Source organism: Salarias fasciatus, chromosome 16 (assembly GCF_902148845.1).
Source record: "Salarias fasciatus chromosome 16, fSalaFa1.1, whole genome shotgun sequence".
Lineage (NCBI taxonomy): Eukaryota > Metazoa > Chordata > Actinopteri > Blenniiformes > Blenniidae > Salarias > Salarias fasciatus.
In genome coordinates, this window is record NC_043760.1 from 32370608 (window position 1) to 32389538 (window position 18931).

The 18931-nt window shown below is 43.2% G+C and overlaps 2 protein-coding genes across 2 annotated transcripts; both read left to right on the forward strand.

Annotated features, from left to right (window-relative positions):
* Window positions 1-4643: 4643 nt before the first annotated feature.
* LOC115403232 (C-type lectin domain family 17, member A-like) lies at window positions 4644-9844 on the forward strand. Its single transcript, XM_030112080.1, has 7 exons — window positions 4644-4768; window positions 5144-5197; window positions 5322-5423; window positions 5745-5879; window positions 5981-6132; window positions 6923-7020; window positions 9379-9844. Exons 1-7 carry the CDS (start codon window positions 4714-4716, stop codon window positions 9551-9553), a joined length of 771 nt encoding a protein of 256 aa, XP_029967940.1. The 5' UTR covers window positions 4644-4713; the 3' UTR covers window positions 9554-9844.
* Window positions 9845-15791: 5947 nt separating this feature from the next.
* LOC115402732 (solute carrier family 22 member 5-like) lies at window positions 15792-17828 on the forward strand. The gene is made up of 6 exons (XM_030111257.1): window positions 15792-15829; window positions 15934-15991; window positions 16669-16769; window positions 16953-17167; window positions 17398-17580; window positions 17692-17828. The coding sequence occupies exons 1-6, from the start codon at window positions 15792-15794 to the stop codon at window positions 17826-17828; spliced, it is 732 nt and encodes a 243-aa protein (XP_029967117.1).
* The last annotated feature ends 1103 nt before the right edge of the window (window positions 17829-18931 follow it).

Here is an 18931-nt window from a genome sequence, read left to right on the forward strand (position 1 = left end):
AGAAGAAAGACTGCTCAGCACAAACCTTAGACCGACCTGCTGTGCAAAGGACAAGACAACCACCTCGGCGGACAAAGGACTACAAGACGTAACGCATTACATATGACAAAAAGCTTGTGCTGGCATGACTCTGAAGAAGTCCTTTACAAGTGTTTTATAAAGTGAAGTAATTTTGCATACCCTGAATTTTAGTTATGTTTGAAGTGACTTGAAAAATTAGAATTTATTTACGTTAGGCAATTTCAGTTGAGACGTAAGGTATCCTAAGTTGTCATTATAGTATTTGTTTTTTTGCTTGAAGAACACTCCAGTTATTGTGTTATTGTTGTACTAAGTTAATTACATTTGTCAATGTCAAGACTGATTATATTTGCAGATATGCTCTGTAGGACTTTTGGAGTTTGGTTTGCAGGTTATGAATGTGCATTGTTGAAGTTGTAATTACTATTTGCAGTTCAATGGAGAAGGAATGTTTCAACGGGGAAAAAGGGAGATTTTATGTCTGTGTAAGAGTTGATGTGCTGTTGTTGTGTTATTTCCACACCAGAGGTGTCACTGTGTGTGTGTGTGTGTGTGTGTGTGTGTGTGAGTTAAACAGCAGGAGAGAAGAAGAATGAAAAAGAAAAAGATGAAGACATTAAAGATGTGAAAAGAAACCACGTCTCCTCCTTTTCATGAAGTAAATCTTTTATGGCATTAATCTAGGGAAATGCATTCATTTTAAGGATTTTTGTTCAAAATTCAATTTAACTTGTAGATGTAAATGTAATAATATTACCAATCCTGCAATCTGTAATTAGGATGCCTTGTAATCTATTACAAAGATAAACCTGGTTCTTCCTTCACTCTCCCTGAACGGTCACAATATCACAAGTCCAAAATTGACGAATGTTATAATCAGACAAGCCTTTGTGAAAGAATTATTTCCATTTGTGAGACTGGGCTGATCCTACGTTTTTTTTTCTCTAAAGCAGAGGCTGTGAAGCTGAAATCCAATTTTTTTAAAATTTCCTATTTCACCAAAGGCAAAATAAGTTCACTTTAAAATTGTGAATGAAATTTTTCCCTCTGAGTCTCTCTTTTTCTCTGAGATGCCATTTTGCAACAGATCATAATAATTGTCCATTTTGTGACACACACATTGAAACAACAGAACATTTATTTTATGAATGTATTTTTGCCATGCCGTCCAGGAAGATCTGAATTACTGGTTGTTTCCTACATTTAACAATTTCTCTAATCTTTCAAAAGAAAATGTTTTATTTGGCTTGCCTGTGAAACATAAATGAAATGGCCGTCGGCACTACATTATTCTTGGTAAATCTTTTATCCATAGAAAAATTCAGAAAAACAAAAATCTATGTCTACTACTATATGCATGTATACTCCATGTATCTCTCTGTGTATACCCTGCCTGTCTATGTTTTTCATAAAGAGCTTTGTCAAGAAGCGGAAGAGGAAGTGTGCAATGGAGCTGTGCAATCTGGTGGAGGACTTCAATCTTCAGAAGAACCCTTAGTTTTTTCAGGAATGCCGATCGGGACTGCGACTGAGCACTGAGGTGATCCAGAACTGAGCTTCTTGTAGAAACAGTGTTTCTGCTGCTTTTGCTCTATTTCTGATCTGACTTGCAGGTTTTCTCATCACTGGACTCAGTCACTCCAAGACAAACTCAGACAGGCAGGGGGAGGAGGAGAGGTGGAGTCCTTCTGTCCTGTCTGAAATAAAAAGAGGTGGACGCTGCAGAAACACACACACACACACACACACACACACACACACACACACACACACAGTTTTTGTACACAATTATGGGGTTCCATTTGTGTCAAAAAAAGTACATGTGATATGTGTCGATGTTGTTGGTCTATGCTGTTGCTGTGTGTATTTGGCTGATGTCTATGGGATTAATGTTTTTGCCAAGTGTTGTTGCTTTATGTATATGTGTGCACATGTGTTTGCTGCATATATATGTTGCATATGTGTTTGTTGCATATGTAGATGTTGCACATGTATTTGCTGCATATGTGAATATTGTAAATGTGTTTGTGGCAGATGTTGCGCTCTTATGTGTTGTGGTCTTTACTCACTGATTTTGCCTTCTGCTGGCGGCTTATGAAGTTGTCTGCGCATGTTTGTCTTCTGTGATTGGCTCATGTCGTTGCTCCCTGCTGTTGGTCCTTGTCGTTGGTCCATGTCGATGTTGTTGGTCTATGTTGTTGGTCTGCCTGATCGCTGCTCTCGCCATCAATCACTGTTAAAATGAACCATGCGTGGTCCAATTTTTAATTCGACATTACGAAAAATATTGGTCTTTCAATAAAAAAAGGTTTAAAAGTTTTCTATTTTAAAATCGCTTTTGCTTCAGGCATTAATCAAGGCACCTAAGCGGTCCTAACAAAAACGGTATCGGGGTGATGGTGAGCGTATTTATTGTTCTAAAACATTAGAAAAACATTAACTGTGCGTGTTTGCATTGACGTGACTCGAACTGTTGATTTATTGATTTATGCTGATTTAGAACAATAACTACGCTCATCATCAGCCCGATAACATTTTTGTTAGGACCTCTTAGGTGCCCTGATTAATGCCTGAGGCAAAAACGATTTTAAAATTGAAACATTGTAAACCTTTTATTGAAAGCAGTGAATGAAAAACAAAATCACAAAAAAGAGTGGGACTAAGTTATACTAGGCACAAACTCATGGATTTATAAATCCTGCAAACTTTATTTTAGCTGATAATGTTAAAATATCTTATTAATCAAGACTTAAAATATGTATTTTTAAAAACTCTGACATCAAAGGCAGAATAAACTGTTGTGTAGTGAGTGAATTCTGAAATCTGTAGTTTGAACTCATGTTGATTCATTTCTAAATTCTAAAGTTGTCTGATTGATTAGCAATGCAACAATAACCGACACTAACCTCTGTTATAGTAAAACTAACTGTCCACTTTCTGTTTTCTTTGTGGAAATCCAGTCAAACGACCATGGACAGCCGTCTCCTGGTCAGAAGTGTGTGTGTGTGTTGAAGCAGCCTGTTCCTGCAGCAGTGCAGGTTAGAAAATACTAATATTATGACGTGAGTGACACTGTGTTCCCCCCCAACAGGTGGCTGACCAGTCAGGCAGAAGCAGCTGCAGCCGGTATGAGCTGGACACACTGAGGAACCTGTCTTCCCTTGGAATAAAACGCATCCTGGCCCTGGACCAGGTCCAGGGATTGTTGTGTCCACCCTCAGACAGGAGGGATGTATGGATAGATGGACCTACAGCACTGAGTACCACCAGTCCACTATGGTCACCGAGGTACTGAGACCGAGGACTTATTGGATGCCTGCTCTCTGGACAGATCTCGGACAGGTGCTCTTCACTGTCTACTGTATCCCACAGATTCTCCAAGGGGGACTTTTAAATTTTGTCAAATTGGGCCTGATAGTTAACGGAGCACAGACCAAAAAGCATTTGGATCAAAATCTAAGGCTGGTTTGAACCAAGTCAACACAATCTGAGTTAAATAACAGGAGGTACAACATTCTGAAATACAGACGACTGAAAGACTATTTAAATGTTCAACAGACATGGTTCCCGAATGAAAAAAGAAATACTGAAGTCCACTTTGGGGGACGGTTATCACAAACACCTGAGGACATTGTGTAATCCACCGTGACATGAGTGGTCAAAGTTAAACTTCATTGGTGTAAACATGTGGCTTCATGGTCCAGCAATCTGGTCCGTCCCCTCACTGCAGGAAGACTTCCTGTGTCTGTCACTGACTTCTCTTCTGGACTCCTTCATTCCTCCCACATTTCTAGACATTTTAGGTTATTTGACGATTACAAATTGCCAGCTCCATTTCCTCTTCACCACTGAAACTAGGAACTGCTCACTACAAACACTATTTATCTGAGCTTGAAGCTGTTCTCCCGTGAACCGCCTGTCACTCAAGCTGTTCACTCTCTGAAACTTGTCTTCGGTTTGTGTTGTGGCTTCAGGTCAGCCTGACCCAGATTCAGCTTCACTGATGGTGAAAGAAACTGAACTAACCAACACTTTCACTTTCTTAGAAAGTCTGTAGAGGAAAGACCAGCATTTTGGAGTTCCATGATGGTCTGTCTCTCTTCTGTTGTTGACGGCTTTTTTCTTGCAGTTTTAACAGCAACACACTACTTTCTGCAGTACGATGCTGTTCGACTGCTGCTCAGGGGGGTCTGGTTGGTTCCAACACTGCTGTTATACAGACAGACGAGGTCGCAGGTAAACCACCAGAGTTACAACGTCTGTAGTGGTTTTCTAGGCTTGATCATCCTCCATTGCTGTGAAACACCTTAAAGTTTTTCACCCATTTCCTGCTCCATCAAAAACACCATTTAGGAAACAAGAAAACACAGTGATGAATTTTGATGCAAAGTTCACATTAAATCATCTCAGATATACATGAAACCAAAAGCACTTCTGAAAACTCATGTCTTCAGCCGACTTCATGAAAAACTAAAAAAAACTTATGGTGGCATTTTCACTTCTCATGTCTGTATGCGTTTAAGATCTCGTGTGGCTTTACACAGCTGAAACCACAGGGGAAGGGTGGGTGGACTGTTCCTCCCTGATATATCACCGAGAAAACTTGTGACTTCCTCAAACTCGAACAAAAATTTTCAGCAAATTTTTCATACGCAGGAACTGCTGAGCTGATCACCGTCATCCCTGAAAACTATGGAGGAAATTTATGTCAATGTTGACAGACTGAAGCAGTCAGGAAGTGGAACAGGTAAGCACGGACTGACAGGACACACACTTTAGATCAACTGTCACTGTGACAAAGTTTTGACATGGATTTATTCTGAGAAAGTTTTAAGTGTTCAAGTTCCTTCCTGTAATCAGGAATAATAATGATTGAATTGATTAAATATGCATCAATAGACTTATCCAGGTGTGAACTGTTAACTCCTGTTTTCACCCATTTGCAGATAACACACACATTTATATCACAAATATTTACATCTTCAGGCTTCTAAACTAGATCTCAGCTTACATTTCTTGTTGAAGTGAAGTTGAACTGTGAACTCTACATTCCTCGTATAACTAACTGTGGATTATTTTCTTCAATTTGAAATTGATTTGAATGTTTATTATCTTTTTATAGAGGGCGTGACGAAAGTGACCCAACGTCCACTGAATGGTTCAAGCAACCAGAGCAGTAAGTTTAAAATACACATCAACTAAGATAAGTAAAAATAATCAATGAATAGAGACATACTCAACCATACAGTGAAGGAAATCCCTTGTTTCAATGTTTTTATTGGTTAGTTTTTTCTGTTTAGGTTCAAGGAGATTGAACAAGCGTTGCTGTGGTTTTGTCTTTCTGGGCCTGCTGACTGTTTCCCTGCTGACTGGGACTGGATTCGCCGTCATCCGTGTTCTCAGTCAGTCTGGTTTCTACAAGTTACACGGGATTTTCAATCAATCAATCTTTTTATTTCGAACTAGGTTGTCAATTGAAAATTCCACAAGAAACAACTCAACTTAAAGTACAATTTTGCATACAAATCAATAATAATAATGATAATAATAATAATAATAATCATAATAATAATCATAATAATAATAATAATTTAAAAAAGAAAAGAAAAAAAGTGGTACATATTATGTACACAGTAGTGACAACCGTTCGAAAGGGATATTGAAGATACTTATGATCACTTGCGTTTTTTTCACATTTAATTGAGAACATGACGGCTTTGCAGATCTCAGTGGCATCCGGCAGAACCTGACTGAACTTCTGGAGATCAGTAATCTCCAGATTTCCTCTTTGACTGAGGAGAGAAACCAGCTGAACGCCAGCCTTACCAAAATGTCTGAATACATAGCGAGGCTGAAGAGTGAGTCCCTACAACAAAAACAAAAAACAGCTTTGTCATTGTCATATCAAATGCATGCACTCTGTTCCATCTGTAATGCTCTGTATCGTCTCTTGTTTTAGCTCTTCTTCCAGATGTTTGTCCTTCAGGATGGAAACAGTTCAAAGTTTCCTGCTATTTCATCTCTGATCAGAGGGGCTCCTGGGATGAAGGCAGAGAGGACTGTAAACAAAGAGGAGCAGATCTGGTGGTGATTGAAGGTTCTGAAGAAATGGTACATCATCCTGCTGTTTCAGTGTTTATAAGCTCACACTGCCCTGAATGTTTAATGTACATTACTTTGTCCATATCTGGAAAAAGAAAGTTTTTCCTTAAAGGTGCATTAAGGAGTTTTTCAACTTTAAAAATACTTATTTTCCACCATAAATGTGCTACACATTTTTAATGATGTGTACAATGTGCCCTGACATATTCATTACCAGAACCTCTAACAGCGCTAAATTGTCACTTGACAGTGACAGTGCCGGTCCGGCACTAGAATTTTTTTTGGGAGAATTTGAAAGAAATGACGTAATGCGCGCTCCAGCTGGTTAGGTTTCATTTTGTTCGCCATTACTCCACCAGATGCTTAGTGAGCAACAACTGAGCAGGAGCTTCCAGAAAGTCAGAACAGACTGGCTTCTAGCACTGCCACAGCTCCACACAGACTCCACCAGGGAGAAGAAACCTAAATCTTACTTGGGCGCTACTAAAAGAGCGAGGAAGGAGTTCCCCTCTTCCGTGCACGCGAGCCACAGGCACGAGTTTTTCACTAAGCTGCATTACGCCCAAGGCCTGCAGGGGGCGCTGTTTCGCATTAAACGTGCAAACTCCTTAATGCACCTTTAAATCACTTGAGTGTTTAAATACTAGTCATAGTTATCTCCAAACTGATCACAGGTGTTCGTCTACTTCTCTGTAATTAGCTAGATTATTGAACCACAGTGGTCAAACCGGTAAACTGGAGAAACTACACTGTGGAAAACAACTTTATTTAAAATTGTGTTTTAATTCACCTCAAACAGAACTTTCTTGCCAAGAAAAAAGATTCCTGGATTGGTTTAAATGACAGAGAACAGGAAGGCACCTGGAAATGGGTGAATGGAGCTCCACTGACTTTCACGTAAGTATTCAGTTTGTTTTGTGCTCATCAGGACCCTAAATGATTTATTAAACAGAAGCTTGTTTCACATGGGTTCAATCAGATAGAGGTGTCAAGACCAAGCCAGCGTTCACAACTGCAACCTCAGAGGCTTGAACGCTGTTTAAACTCAAAACAGGATGTTCACAAAGGAAGTTCTATTTCTTTTCATAAATGCAATTTTGTTTTCAGTCATGCAGATTCTTTTCTATACATTCACAAAGCTGAATTTTTCATGCAGATTTATTTTACATCATGGCAAAACTTGACGTACAAATAGAAACTCTGGAATTATGTGCAAACATTCATTTGCAGATGGACAATATTGATGGCATCATATTGAGCCCATAGTTACAGCAGCCCTGTACTTCTGACTGTAACCAGTCAGTAACTTACTGCTATTGCAAAATTTGGAGGGCAGCCACAAGCACAGAATATCAATTACAATTTCTCACATGAACAGTTGAAAAGCTGCTGTCTCTCAGATCCTATTTCACTAAACTCCTGTTTACTGGAAGAGGAGTGCCTCATTACTGTTGAACGGACTCGATCCTCCTGACTCTGAAAGTGAACGTTCATATGAGCGTCTATCCAAAGCGCCTCGGATGTTTCAACAGCTTCAACATTTGGTTTCCCTTTCTCAGTATGTGTGCAGCTGTCTGCATGTTAGCACTTGAGTTCAGCTGCTTTGTTGGTGGTTTGTTCTTGTTGTGATTATAGAGATAGTAACTGTTGTACTATTAACTTTTGGATGTGGCCTTTCTTTTTTTATCCCCGTTTATCTCTTCACCATCCCCATTTGAACAGGTTGTTCATTCCATATGTCAAAGTACAAGGCTGACTCATTCTTTCGTATTTTTGACATTCAAATGAGAAGAAGCCCATTCAATCTGTAAAGCAGGGCTACTCAACTTACCATTGCTCGAGGGCCACATAGAAAAACATTTCTATTTGCGTGGGCCGCAACCTAGGTTTGCTAATTTATATGACTGAATTATGTAAAAGACATTTAAATAATGTAATTAATATTCAATAATGAAATTTTAAATGCATTACAATAGAAAGACAACTACATTAGTCTTTTGTAAAACTAAAATAAGACTTTGTTGAAAATACATTACACTAAGCCTTATAGATCTATTTGTGGCTGTTTTCTGCATTTCCAATAAAATGCAAAAAGGTGAAATGGCATGACATTTAAAAAAAAGTCAGATATCAAATTATAAAATGAGGCTTTATTCACAAAATATGAATATACTTACTACACATATGAGCACTTTTTGTAACAAAACATAAGTATTTTAAATATTTTTCAAGCAATGCGTTTGAGAAATTCACTAAATTACAACAAAAAAGCAGGTCTTTTTCCACAAAAAAGTATATAAATTAAGGGATTCTTTACAAAAATAATTGGCCTACTCCTGCAAAAAATAAATGAAGTAAAAATTAAATCTTGTGCATCACAAAAAAAGATCACCGGTGGCAAAAAAAAAAAAAAAAAAGTCATTGTAAAGCATACAAACATAGCTCTGCAGGTGACTTACTTTTTGGAGAACAATGACAGAAGAAAAACACAGGTGTGCATTACTCACAGAAATTGTGCACAACAGCAGCCCTACAGAAGGTCACAGCTAAAACAATTACCCTCACCTGAAATCAGGACGATGTATCACATTTCTTAGCAAAGTCAAATTCACGTAGGATTTATAATAAGAAAAACAAAACTTTCGGGAGTGTCTCAGTGACAGAACAGTGGCAGTGTTGTCACAGGTTGAGTGGTGCAGTCCTACTGTAATAAATTCCTGATAGCTGTCGTGGTGACGCTGAAGATTCGCTCGTTTAGGAATGGACGGTTTTTGGCAGAGAAGGCACACTGGCTTGCTATTTACCTCCAGAAAAGCAAATTCTTCCTCCCATGACGGTTGAAGTTTCCTGTGTTCATCACATAACTTTAGTTTAATTTTACCGGCGGCAGCCATGAACTCCACTTCGATCACTCTTCTTTGAGTCTTTTGTTTTCGGCAGTGAGCAAACAGCCTATTGGCGCATTACCGCCACCAGCTGGTACAGCCCCACAATTGCAACACTTATCTGCCTGTTGTCAGGAGGTCAAACACACTGCCCTCTGGTGTCCGCATATCAGAAACGTTTTTTTCCTCATTAAAAGTCGATTTTTTTTCACTGCTTACAATCAGCCGTGGGCCGCACCGTTACAGCTTGCGGGCCGCATGCGGCCCGCGGGCCGCGGGTTGAGAAGCCCAGCTGTAAAGTAAAGTATGTGTTTCCATCAAACTGTGTAACATTTAGTATTAACACTCTGTTGCTTCTCTGACCTTCTAGGTTTTGGGACGACAACCAGCCAGACAACTGGAATAGAAACTCAGAGCACCCAAGAGAGGACTGTGTGCACATTTCACACAGCTTAAAGTGGAATGATTTATCATGTATCAGTTCTCAACAGTGGATCTGTGAAAACAATATCACTGAAATCTTTGCAAATGGTTTGCAGTTGTAGCTCTGATTAATCTGCTATGCAGCAACTGTGCAACACTGCAATTTCCTTCGATTTAAGATAATGTTCAAGGAAAATGATGCTTCAGCATTTCACCAAAGCTTAAAAGAGGCAAATATGCAGCTTGTCTATTATCAAGGAAGTCACATTATTAATGCAAGAGACTGTCTTCCCCTAGAAAATGACCACAGTGGTCTTAATTCATGCCTCCTTGGGGTTCGTTTTGAAATCAAGCGCCCTCTCGTGGCCAATGTAAATAATGCCACGGACACCACGGGCTGACTTTTTTTTTTTTTAGCGGCGTGAGTTGCACTTGACAGTTACATCTGACCACAAGTACAATTCTCTGATTTAAATAATGACTTCAGTTTGATTTTCAAAACAGAACAAAATCTTTTAAATAGTTTCTGTAGCAGATCTGGGGGCTATTGCACAAAAGTCGGATAAATACATCCAGGATAAATGAAAATGCGCGGCTTGAGTCAGCCCAGTCAGTGTTTCTCGGATTAATCGGTTGCACGTTTGTTTACCGAGCCACGATGAAAAGACGCGGCTTACTCAAGCCAGGTGAGGAGCATCAGGATAAGTGCGCGTTCATGGCGTTCTCCAGAAGACCACGACATCGATCACAGAATCACAGATTGAAAATGGAACAAGGACGACCATCTTACTTCACACGGGATGAGCAGAAAAATCCAGGAAATGCTGTAAACCACGCCCATTTCTCACATTGTTGACAGCAGTTTAATCTTATCCTGGTAGTTAGCCTGCTGTGGAGCAGGTTAGCTGCAGAGAATAAATCACTATGGTGACTGGTCCGGGATAAACTTGACCAGCTTTTGTGCAACCGACTTGAGGCTAACTTCATCCAGGATCACCACAAGATCACCACAGGATAACAACAGTTTGCCGGCTTAATCCCTTATCCTGGTTTTGTGCAATAGCCCCCAGAAGCCACAATCTGAGCCACAAAAACAATGCAAAAAAACCCCCAACAATCTATGGAACAGTGGCGGCTGGGGCGCCGCCCTCATCAGTTTATCGTCAGTCAGTACAATCAGTCTACACAATTTTCAGAAAATATAAAACTTTGAGTGAATAATTTTTATTTGTAATATATTTTCAGCCTTGTTGTGCATACAAAAGGGCATACTTTGTTTCTTTTTAATAATTTTTCATGGTATTTCTGTATGAATAATGGTGCGTTCACACCGGACGCGTCACAAGCGTCGTGAGCGGCGCTTTTCTATGCAAAGTCTATGGTGGATGAGCGTCGTGGAGCGGCGCGTGGCGGGGCAGCGCGTCAGGAGCGTCAGTCGTGTTGCTTTTCGAGCGTTTCGAGCGTCGACACCCAAGACGCGCGTATGACGACTGTATGTGTAAATAAGCTGGTTCCCAGGCAGCTGGATTTCCCCAAGGGGAAAAACAAAGTTATTTTTTTCTGTTTATCTGGTACTATAATCAATGTGTAATTGTTGCAAAGACCAATACAGTGAACCATGTACCTGTGGATGTGGCAGACACACCATTTCTTCAAAATAAAACAGATGACAATGTTTGATTATATACAGTTTTTCTTTCTTCCTAACTCTGTAACTGCACGGACATTAAAGTGGCTAGGTTTGCAGCATCAACTTGCCTCCAGGGTAATTTGCGCTCCCCCTAAAAAAATTGTCACCAGCCGCCACTGCTATGGAGTGAAGACATCTCTCTATTGTAATGTACACAATGCTTCTCTAGAGACAAATATACTCTTTATCTTCATAGTGTCCACTCAGTTAATGGATGTGATCTGCAGTTCTTCCATTTCTACATGCCCTGTTTTCTCCAAGCGTTCATAGTGTTCATAGTAGTTTTTGATCCTTCGATGTCGGCTCTTCCTATGATTGTGAAGCAGAATTCACCAAGCGTTGGATTTTTCACCCACTTATAGGGAATGTGAGCTGCTTTAGACCGTCATGGGACGCTACTGATGATGTGTTGTTGAGGACTCTGACCCCCGACCCAGAAGGAAGTTGATGTGTGTCAAGAAATTGGATTTTTTTCAGAGTTCAGACAGAGTTTTGCTCTTTAACCAATAATAGTTGTCCACAAATCTGTGTATCATTCGTTCAATTGATATTCAATTAAGAATCAAAAAACAATATATTGAAAAATGAGTCGTTTTTCCTTTTTTTGTTTTTAAAATAAAAACAAATAAATGAAATTCTGTTTGTTTTTCAATATCCCATTTGTTAAGGCAGATCAAATAAAGGAAAGTTGAAATACGGTCACAGAGCAGACTTTAATGTGATTTTTCCATTTCTTCGATCTCTGTGACCCAGAAGTTCTATCGTCTGTGTTTTGGTTTTTGCCAGCGGGAAAGTGGGCGGGTCACGTCAACCTGTGGGTCAGTTTTAAGGCCAGCACACACTACAGGATTTTTTCAATCTTTCCCGATTCAGAGACCGCACACTAGAAGACAACAGAGGACATATCGCACCAGATCTTCCTCTCTTGATCTTCTAGTGTGTGTGTCGCTCTGGAGCAGAACACACACTAGCAGATTCTTCAGCCGAGAATCTCTTGCGTAGTCCAGCGTAGTCGCCCCCCTCCTCCACTGGCTCCTCTGGCAGAACATGGGCAGGCTTTAGGTGATCCACCGAGACCCAAACCGGCCGAACACCCATGTCCAACACAAAGTTCTTAGGCCCCGCCTCCAGGACGAGGAACGGACCGTCATAAGGAGGCTGCAGCGGAGCTCGGTGGGCATCATGGCGGACAAACACATATTTAGCCACCATCAAAGTCTTCAGGACGTAGGAGTGGTGGAGGCAGTGGTGATCTGGAACTGGGTCAAAATCCTGACCGGCCCCCACTAAACCGGGCCGCCCGGCCGCCACGGACCAGGGCCCTGAAGGAATTCTCCGGGGACCCGCAAGGGCTGACCCAGGACCAGCTCTGCAGAGCACGCCTGCAGATCCTCCTTCAGGGTCAAACGCAGACCAAGCAGGACCCACGGCAGGCGGTCCACCCAGTTGCAGTTCGTAAGGGCGACGCGGAGGGCAGCCTTCATAGAGGGGTGGAAACGCTCGCACAGCCCATTAGCTTGAGGGTTGGACACCGTGGTGCGGTGCAGCTGCACCCCGAGGCTCCTCGCCACCGCCGTCCAGAGCTCGGAGGTGAACTGAGGACCTCTGTCCAACATCCAGCGGAGAGCCGAAACGGACCACCAGTCAGGAGGTGAGTGAAGCCCTGGGAGGGGGGCAGTGGACCCACCAAGTCCAGGTGGACGTAGTCGAATCTCCTCTCAGGCACAAAGAACGGTTCCAGAGGGGCCTTGGTATGGCGGTGAATCTTGGCCCGCCGACACGCCACGCAGGAGGCTGCCCAGACTCTGACGTCCTTCCTGAGGCCTGGCCAGACAAACTTTGCCCCCACTAGCTTCACCGACGCCCTCACTCCAGGGTGTGACAGCGCGTGGATGGCATAAAACACGTGGCGGCGCCAGCCTGCAGGCAGCATAGGGCGGGGCTGACCTGTGGAGACATCGCAGATGAGCTTCATGCCGCAGTTCTGGAATGACACATCCTGCAGCCGCAACCCTGTAGCGGCTGTCCTGTACGCCTGGATCTCTGGATCAGCCTGCTGATGGGCGGCCATTGCAGCATAATCCACCCCCAGCTGCACAGAGCTCACGTGCGCCCGGGAGAGGCCGTCCGCGACGGCGTTGCTCTTACCAGCAACATGCCGAATGTCCATGGTGAACTTCGGAATCGCATAGAGGTGGCGCTGCTGCCTGGCAGACCATGGCTCTGTGGTCTTGGCCATGGCGAATGTGAGGGGTTTGTGGTCCACAAAAGCGGTGAACCGCCACCCTTCCAGCAGGAATCGAAAATTGCATGTGGCCAGAAAAAGCCAAAAGTTCCTGGTCAAACATGCTGTATTTCCTCTCACTGTCCCGCAGCTGCTTGCTGAAAAACGCAAGAGGCTGCCAGGCTCCATCCACCCACTGCTCACAGACCGCCCCCGCTGCGTAATCCGAGGCGTCCGTGGTGAGCACAACCGCCGCCGCTGGGGAGGGGTGTGCTAGCATAGCGGCGTTGGAGAGCGCAGCCTTGGCCCTCTGAAATGCCAGGACTCTCTCGGCGGCCCAATCCACATCCTGCTTAGCCGTCGCCCCCCTCAGTGCTTCATACAGGGGGTGCATCAGGTGGGCTGCTTGCGCGATAAAGCGGTTGTAGAAGTTCACCATGCCAAAGAACTCCTGCAGGGACTTGATGGTGCGAGGACGAGGAAAAGCGGCAATCGCCTCCACTTTAGTGGGCAGCGGAACCACCTCGCGCGAGGAGACGCCTGAAGGAACTCGATCTCAGAGAGTCCGAACCGGCATTTGGCCAGATTAATGATCAGGCCATGCTCAGTAAGCCTCTCAAAGAGCTGACGTAAGTGCAACAGGTGCTCCTCGGCAGAGGCGCTGGCCACATCATCCAGATACACAAACAGGAACGACAAGCCCCTCAACACAGAGTCCATCAGCCGCTGGAAGGTCTGTGCTGCACCCTTAAGCCCAAATGGCATCCACAAGAACTCGAACAGCCCAAACGAAGTGGTCAGCGCAGTCTTGGGCACATCCTGAGGGTGGACTGGGACCTGGTGGTAGCCTTTCACCAAATTTACCTTGGAAAAGATAACCTTCCCCGTCAGGTGGACCGAGAAATCCTGGATATGTGGAATGGGGTACCGATCATGCTTGGTGATGTTATTCAGGCGCCGAAAATCACCACACGGCCTCCAGCTGCCGTCTGATTTCAGGACCATGTGCAGAGGGAACAATTTGTAAAGATGGGTGAACATACATCATCATGCTTAGACGTCTCTGGCGTCCCCCAGGGGTCAGTATTGGGTGCAAAACTGTTTATCGTTTATAAATTTGTAAACATTTGTAAATGACATTTGTAAAGTATCAGAAGTATTTAAATTACCATTGTTTGCTGATGACAGCAGTATCTTTTGCCCTGTGAACGATTTAAACGAGCTACTGGAGACAGTCACTGCAGAAATCTGCAAATTAAAGAGTTGGTTTGACAGAAACAAGTTATCATTAAATTTAGATAAAACTAACTTCATGTTATTTGGTAATTGGAATAGGGATACTCAAGTGCAGGTGTAAGTCGAAAGTGTATATATCGAAAGAGTTCATCAAAATAAGTTTCTTGGTGTAATAATAGATGACAAAATAAACTGGAAATCTCACACAAATTATGTACAGAACAAACTATCAAGAAGCATCTCAGTACTCTGAAAAGTAAAACATATTCTGGACCACAGTTCACTCCACATTCTCTACTGTTCACTGGTTTTACCATATTTAAATTACTGTGCAGAGGTTTGGGGCAACACTTACAAATGTGCACTACAATCACTATCAGTACTGCAAAAAAGAGCCATATGGATAATTCATGATGCCAGTTACAGAGATCTCACAAACGGACTGTTCTTGAAATCAAATCTACTAAAATTCAATGATCTGGTTCACTTTCAAACAGCACAAATTATGTACAAAGCAATAAATCATCTGCTTCCTGGAAATGTTCAAAAATTGTTTTTTTTTAACAGAGAAGGGGAGTATAATTTAAGGGGGGGGGGGGGGGGGGGGGGTGAACAATTTAAAATATCCTTATGACCACACAACACTAAGAAAGTTTTCTATGTCTGTATGTGGATTGAAGCTGTGGAACAGGTTAGGTGAGGAGCTCAAGCAATGTGTAAGCATCACCCAGTTCAAAAACATGGTTTTCACAGGGAGAATGATGGGCTTTGTTGATCATGAGGTGTTTTTTGCAGATCATTTATTTACTTGTTTATTGTCTTTATCTGTAAATATGAACTCGTGCAAATATGAACATTCATTAGGGATTGGTATATGTAAGTACATAGAATTGCTGACTATTAATTATTGATAAAGGAGAAGGGGTAGGACTAAATAAGCATTTGCTTCTTCCTACTCCTTTTCAGACATGGGAAAATTGTTTTGCTGTATCGACTATTTCGATTTGGGGTATTTTGTTGTTTTGTTTTCATCAAGTCTGAAATAAAACCTTCAATCAATCAATCAACCTCCACAGGTTCAGAGCAGCTGGTCGGAGAGACCAGAATCCTCTTCTCCTGCATATGTTTGCCTTGTTCCTATGTGTTTGGCTCTCTGCTGCTGAGCAGCGCTGCCTACCTGGTCCAGACCTGGAGGTACCTGTCTCTGGTCATGGCTGCCCCCGGCCTGGCCTGTGCCCCCCTCTGGTGGTGAGGAGACCTCATTACACTCTTCACATCCCTCTGCATCCCCTCTGTGATGCTCCAGCATGATGAATGGTTGTGATGTTTGAGGTGTCTGCTGTGCTTCCCAGGCTGGTTCCAGAGTCTCCCCGCTGGCTCGTGTCTCGGGGTCGTCTGCAGGAAGCAGAGGTCATCCTGAGGTGGCCAGTTATCTCTAGTATAAGAATCTCCAAACTCTACTGTGATGTTCATGATGAACTGTCCGGCTGAGAATGAGCCACACTGTACATTTAACTAGGATCAATCATGGAAATGATAAATCACACATACCGTACATACATACATACATACATACATACATACATATATGAGGGGCGGTACAACTTACATACATGTATTTTTTCTCTCACACACATACATTGTCTTACACACATATATTCTCCTTGCACACACACACATACATCCACATATGAATATATTCCTTAGTTATTTTGTCTGTATTGAGTACAATATATACTAAAACGTTCTCTAACGTATAGTATTTTCATCTTACTTCGTCTTGTAACCTCTTCATGGTACAGTCAATATGTGTTTTATTATGATGTACCTGAAATGTACCTGTCTCCACCTCTGAGCCTGGTTCTGCAAAGGTTTCTTTCTTTTAAAAAGGAGTTTTTCATTTCCACAGTCGCTTGTGCTTGTGGAATCTGTTGGGTTTTCTCTGTGAAAGTGTCTTGAAATGACGATGCTGTAATTGGCACTTTATAAATAAAGCTGAATTGAATTGAACGGAATAAATGCTTCAGATCTCTGTCCTCATACTATCGCTGCATGTGACAAATAAATGTCCTGAATCTGTCTCTCAGGCTGAAGAAGGTCCATCCCAGAAGTCAGAGTCGTTCGGCTTCCTGGATCTGCTGAAGACCACAAACATCCGGAACGTATCAGTCATCCTGTGGATCATGTGGTCAGTTGATGAATTTTAGATTTAACCTCATTTGCGTTTAGTAGATCATTAAATTTTAACCTCAGCCATTTTTTTTGTTTCAGTATCCTCGTGATAGCCAAAACACAATACTGTTTATGACATATTGTTGCTGCTTGTCATTGATAAAAGGGTTTACATGTTTGTCTTCTTGTGTTGTTGCAGGTTTTCTGTCAACGTCACCTACTTCGGAATGACCTTCAACTCCTCCAGTCTGTCTGGGAACCCCTACCTCAACTACGGCCTGATGACGGCCGTGGAGATCCCGGCGTACGTCGCCAGCTGGCTGGCAGCTCGCAGACTTCCTCGCCGTCTGTCCTTCATAATCTCGGGCCTGCTGGCGTCTCTAGCATTGCTCCTCATCCAGGTCACTTTCCACAGTGAGTAAGAGCAGAAGGTCGACTGTACGGTGTAGTTCTGTGAACCTACATCAGCTCTGATGTGCTGTTCAGTCAAATAATTTGTGAGTTTCTGGATGCATGAATGAAAACTCTAGATTCAGTGGAGCATTAAAGAGTAACTGACCGGTGGGACACTTCACTCATCTCGTCAGAGCTTGGTCACCTTCCTGTACATGTTGCTGTCATATCTCCTTTTTCCTTCACTGCAGGCCAACCGGCTGTCACCCTGTCCCTGGTGCTTATGGGAAAATTTGGCATCGTTATCGGCGGCGGGATTTTGTATGTGTTCACTGGAGAGCTGTCCCCCACAGTCATCAGGAACACAGCCATGTCGTCCTGCGCCATATTTGCCCGAGTGGGCTCTGCTCTTTCCCCGTACCTGCTGCAGCTGGGTGAGGCCTCTGACATTACAGCTGTGTTATCGGTCCACTGCTGTACCTTCAGTGCAGTCTGCATCAGCTGATCTCCGTAAGAAGGAAGTGACTCTTTTGTTTGTTCTGCAGCCGTGTTTAACCAGTTCCTGCCCTGGATCATTGTGGGCGGCCTGTCGCTGCTCAGCGTTGGGCTCTGCTTCTTCCTGCCGGAGACCTTCAGACAGGCGCTGCCGGACGCCATCCAGCAGGTCCCACAGGCAAAGTAAGTCTGGCCTCATCGCACCACCAGCAGGAGGAAACACTCCCCGGCCTGCTGCAGGCCGGGGAGTGTTTCCAGGAACAGTGCAGCTGTGAGTCCCACCTGACCACTCCATGGATTGTGTACCTGTGGTGAGATCTCCATCTAAATGTAAATTTGGATAAAATATCAATACATGAACTTTAATCACTGCAGAGAGAATGGATTGGATGTGACTCAAACAGGAGAACGATAACCAGATAACCATAAAAAGGTGAATAAATACTGTTAATTATGCCATGGTTGATGTTAAAGGTGCTGTAGGCAGGATTTCGCTAGTCAATGCTAATTTTTCTGTGTTTTCTTTGGATTAAATGTTAGAGTATCCATTGATAATCCTTTAGCAGTGTAGCATAATTGCACTACCGCGAGGGCGCAGCGTTTCCATCTGTCTCTGTTCTGAGCTGTTCTGAAAGGAATCTCGACAGCTCCAGGTATCTTTGACCAATCAGAAGAGCTCCTGAGGCTCTAACCGTGATTGGTCGAGGGGTGTTCGTCGCACGTTCTTGTGGGAGGGGCTTAACTTGCGTGAGGGCGTGATGTCAGAGAAAACAGGACAGGATTGGCTGTGCTGGGTTTCAAATCGCCATCTTAGATGGGTCAAATCTTGCTTAGGTAACCCTAAGCAAGATGGCGGAGATGCCGAATCCTGCCTACAGCACCTTTAATCTTCCAATCTGTCTGGGACCACCACCCGGGATGTTGGGTGGTGGTGCCTGAGGTTTTGGCTCCATTGTGCGGCAGGAGGCGTGCATTAGGAGGGGGTCCTGTTCCGCCCTGTGCCCCTGTGGCCAGATGGGGGCACTCGGGGCCTGTTTTGTTGTGCATGCCCTGTCTCACCTGTTGTTTCTGCTTCTCCTCATGTTTGCCCGGCCTGTCACCTTCCTCCTTATGTCCTATTGTGCTGCACCTGTGTTTCCCCTATTTAAGCACTGCTTCCCTTGCTTGTCTGGCCGGCTCCTTGTTGGTCTGTCCTCGTGTTTCTGTCCATGTACTGGTCCAGAACTTTGTGGACTGGTGTCAGCAGAACTGCCTCCAAATCAATTTTGGAAAGTCTAAAGAGTTGGTGGT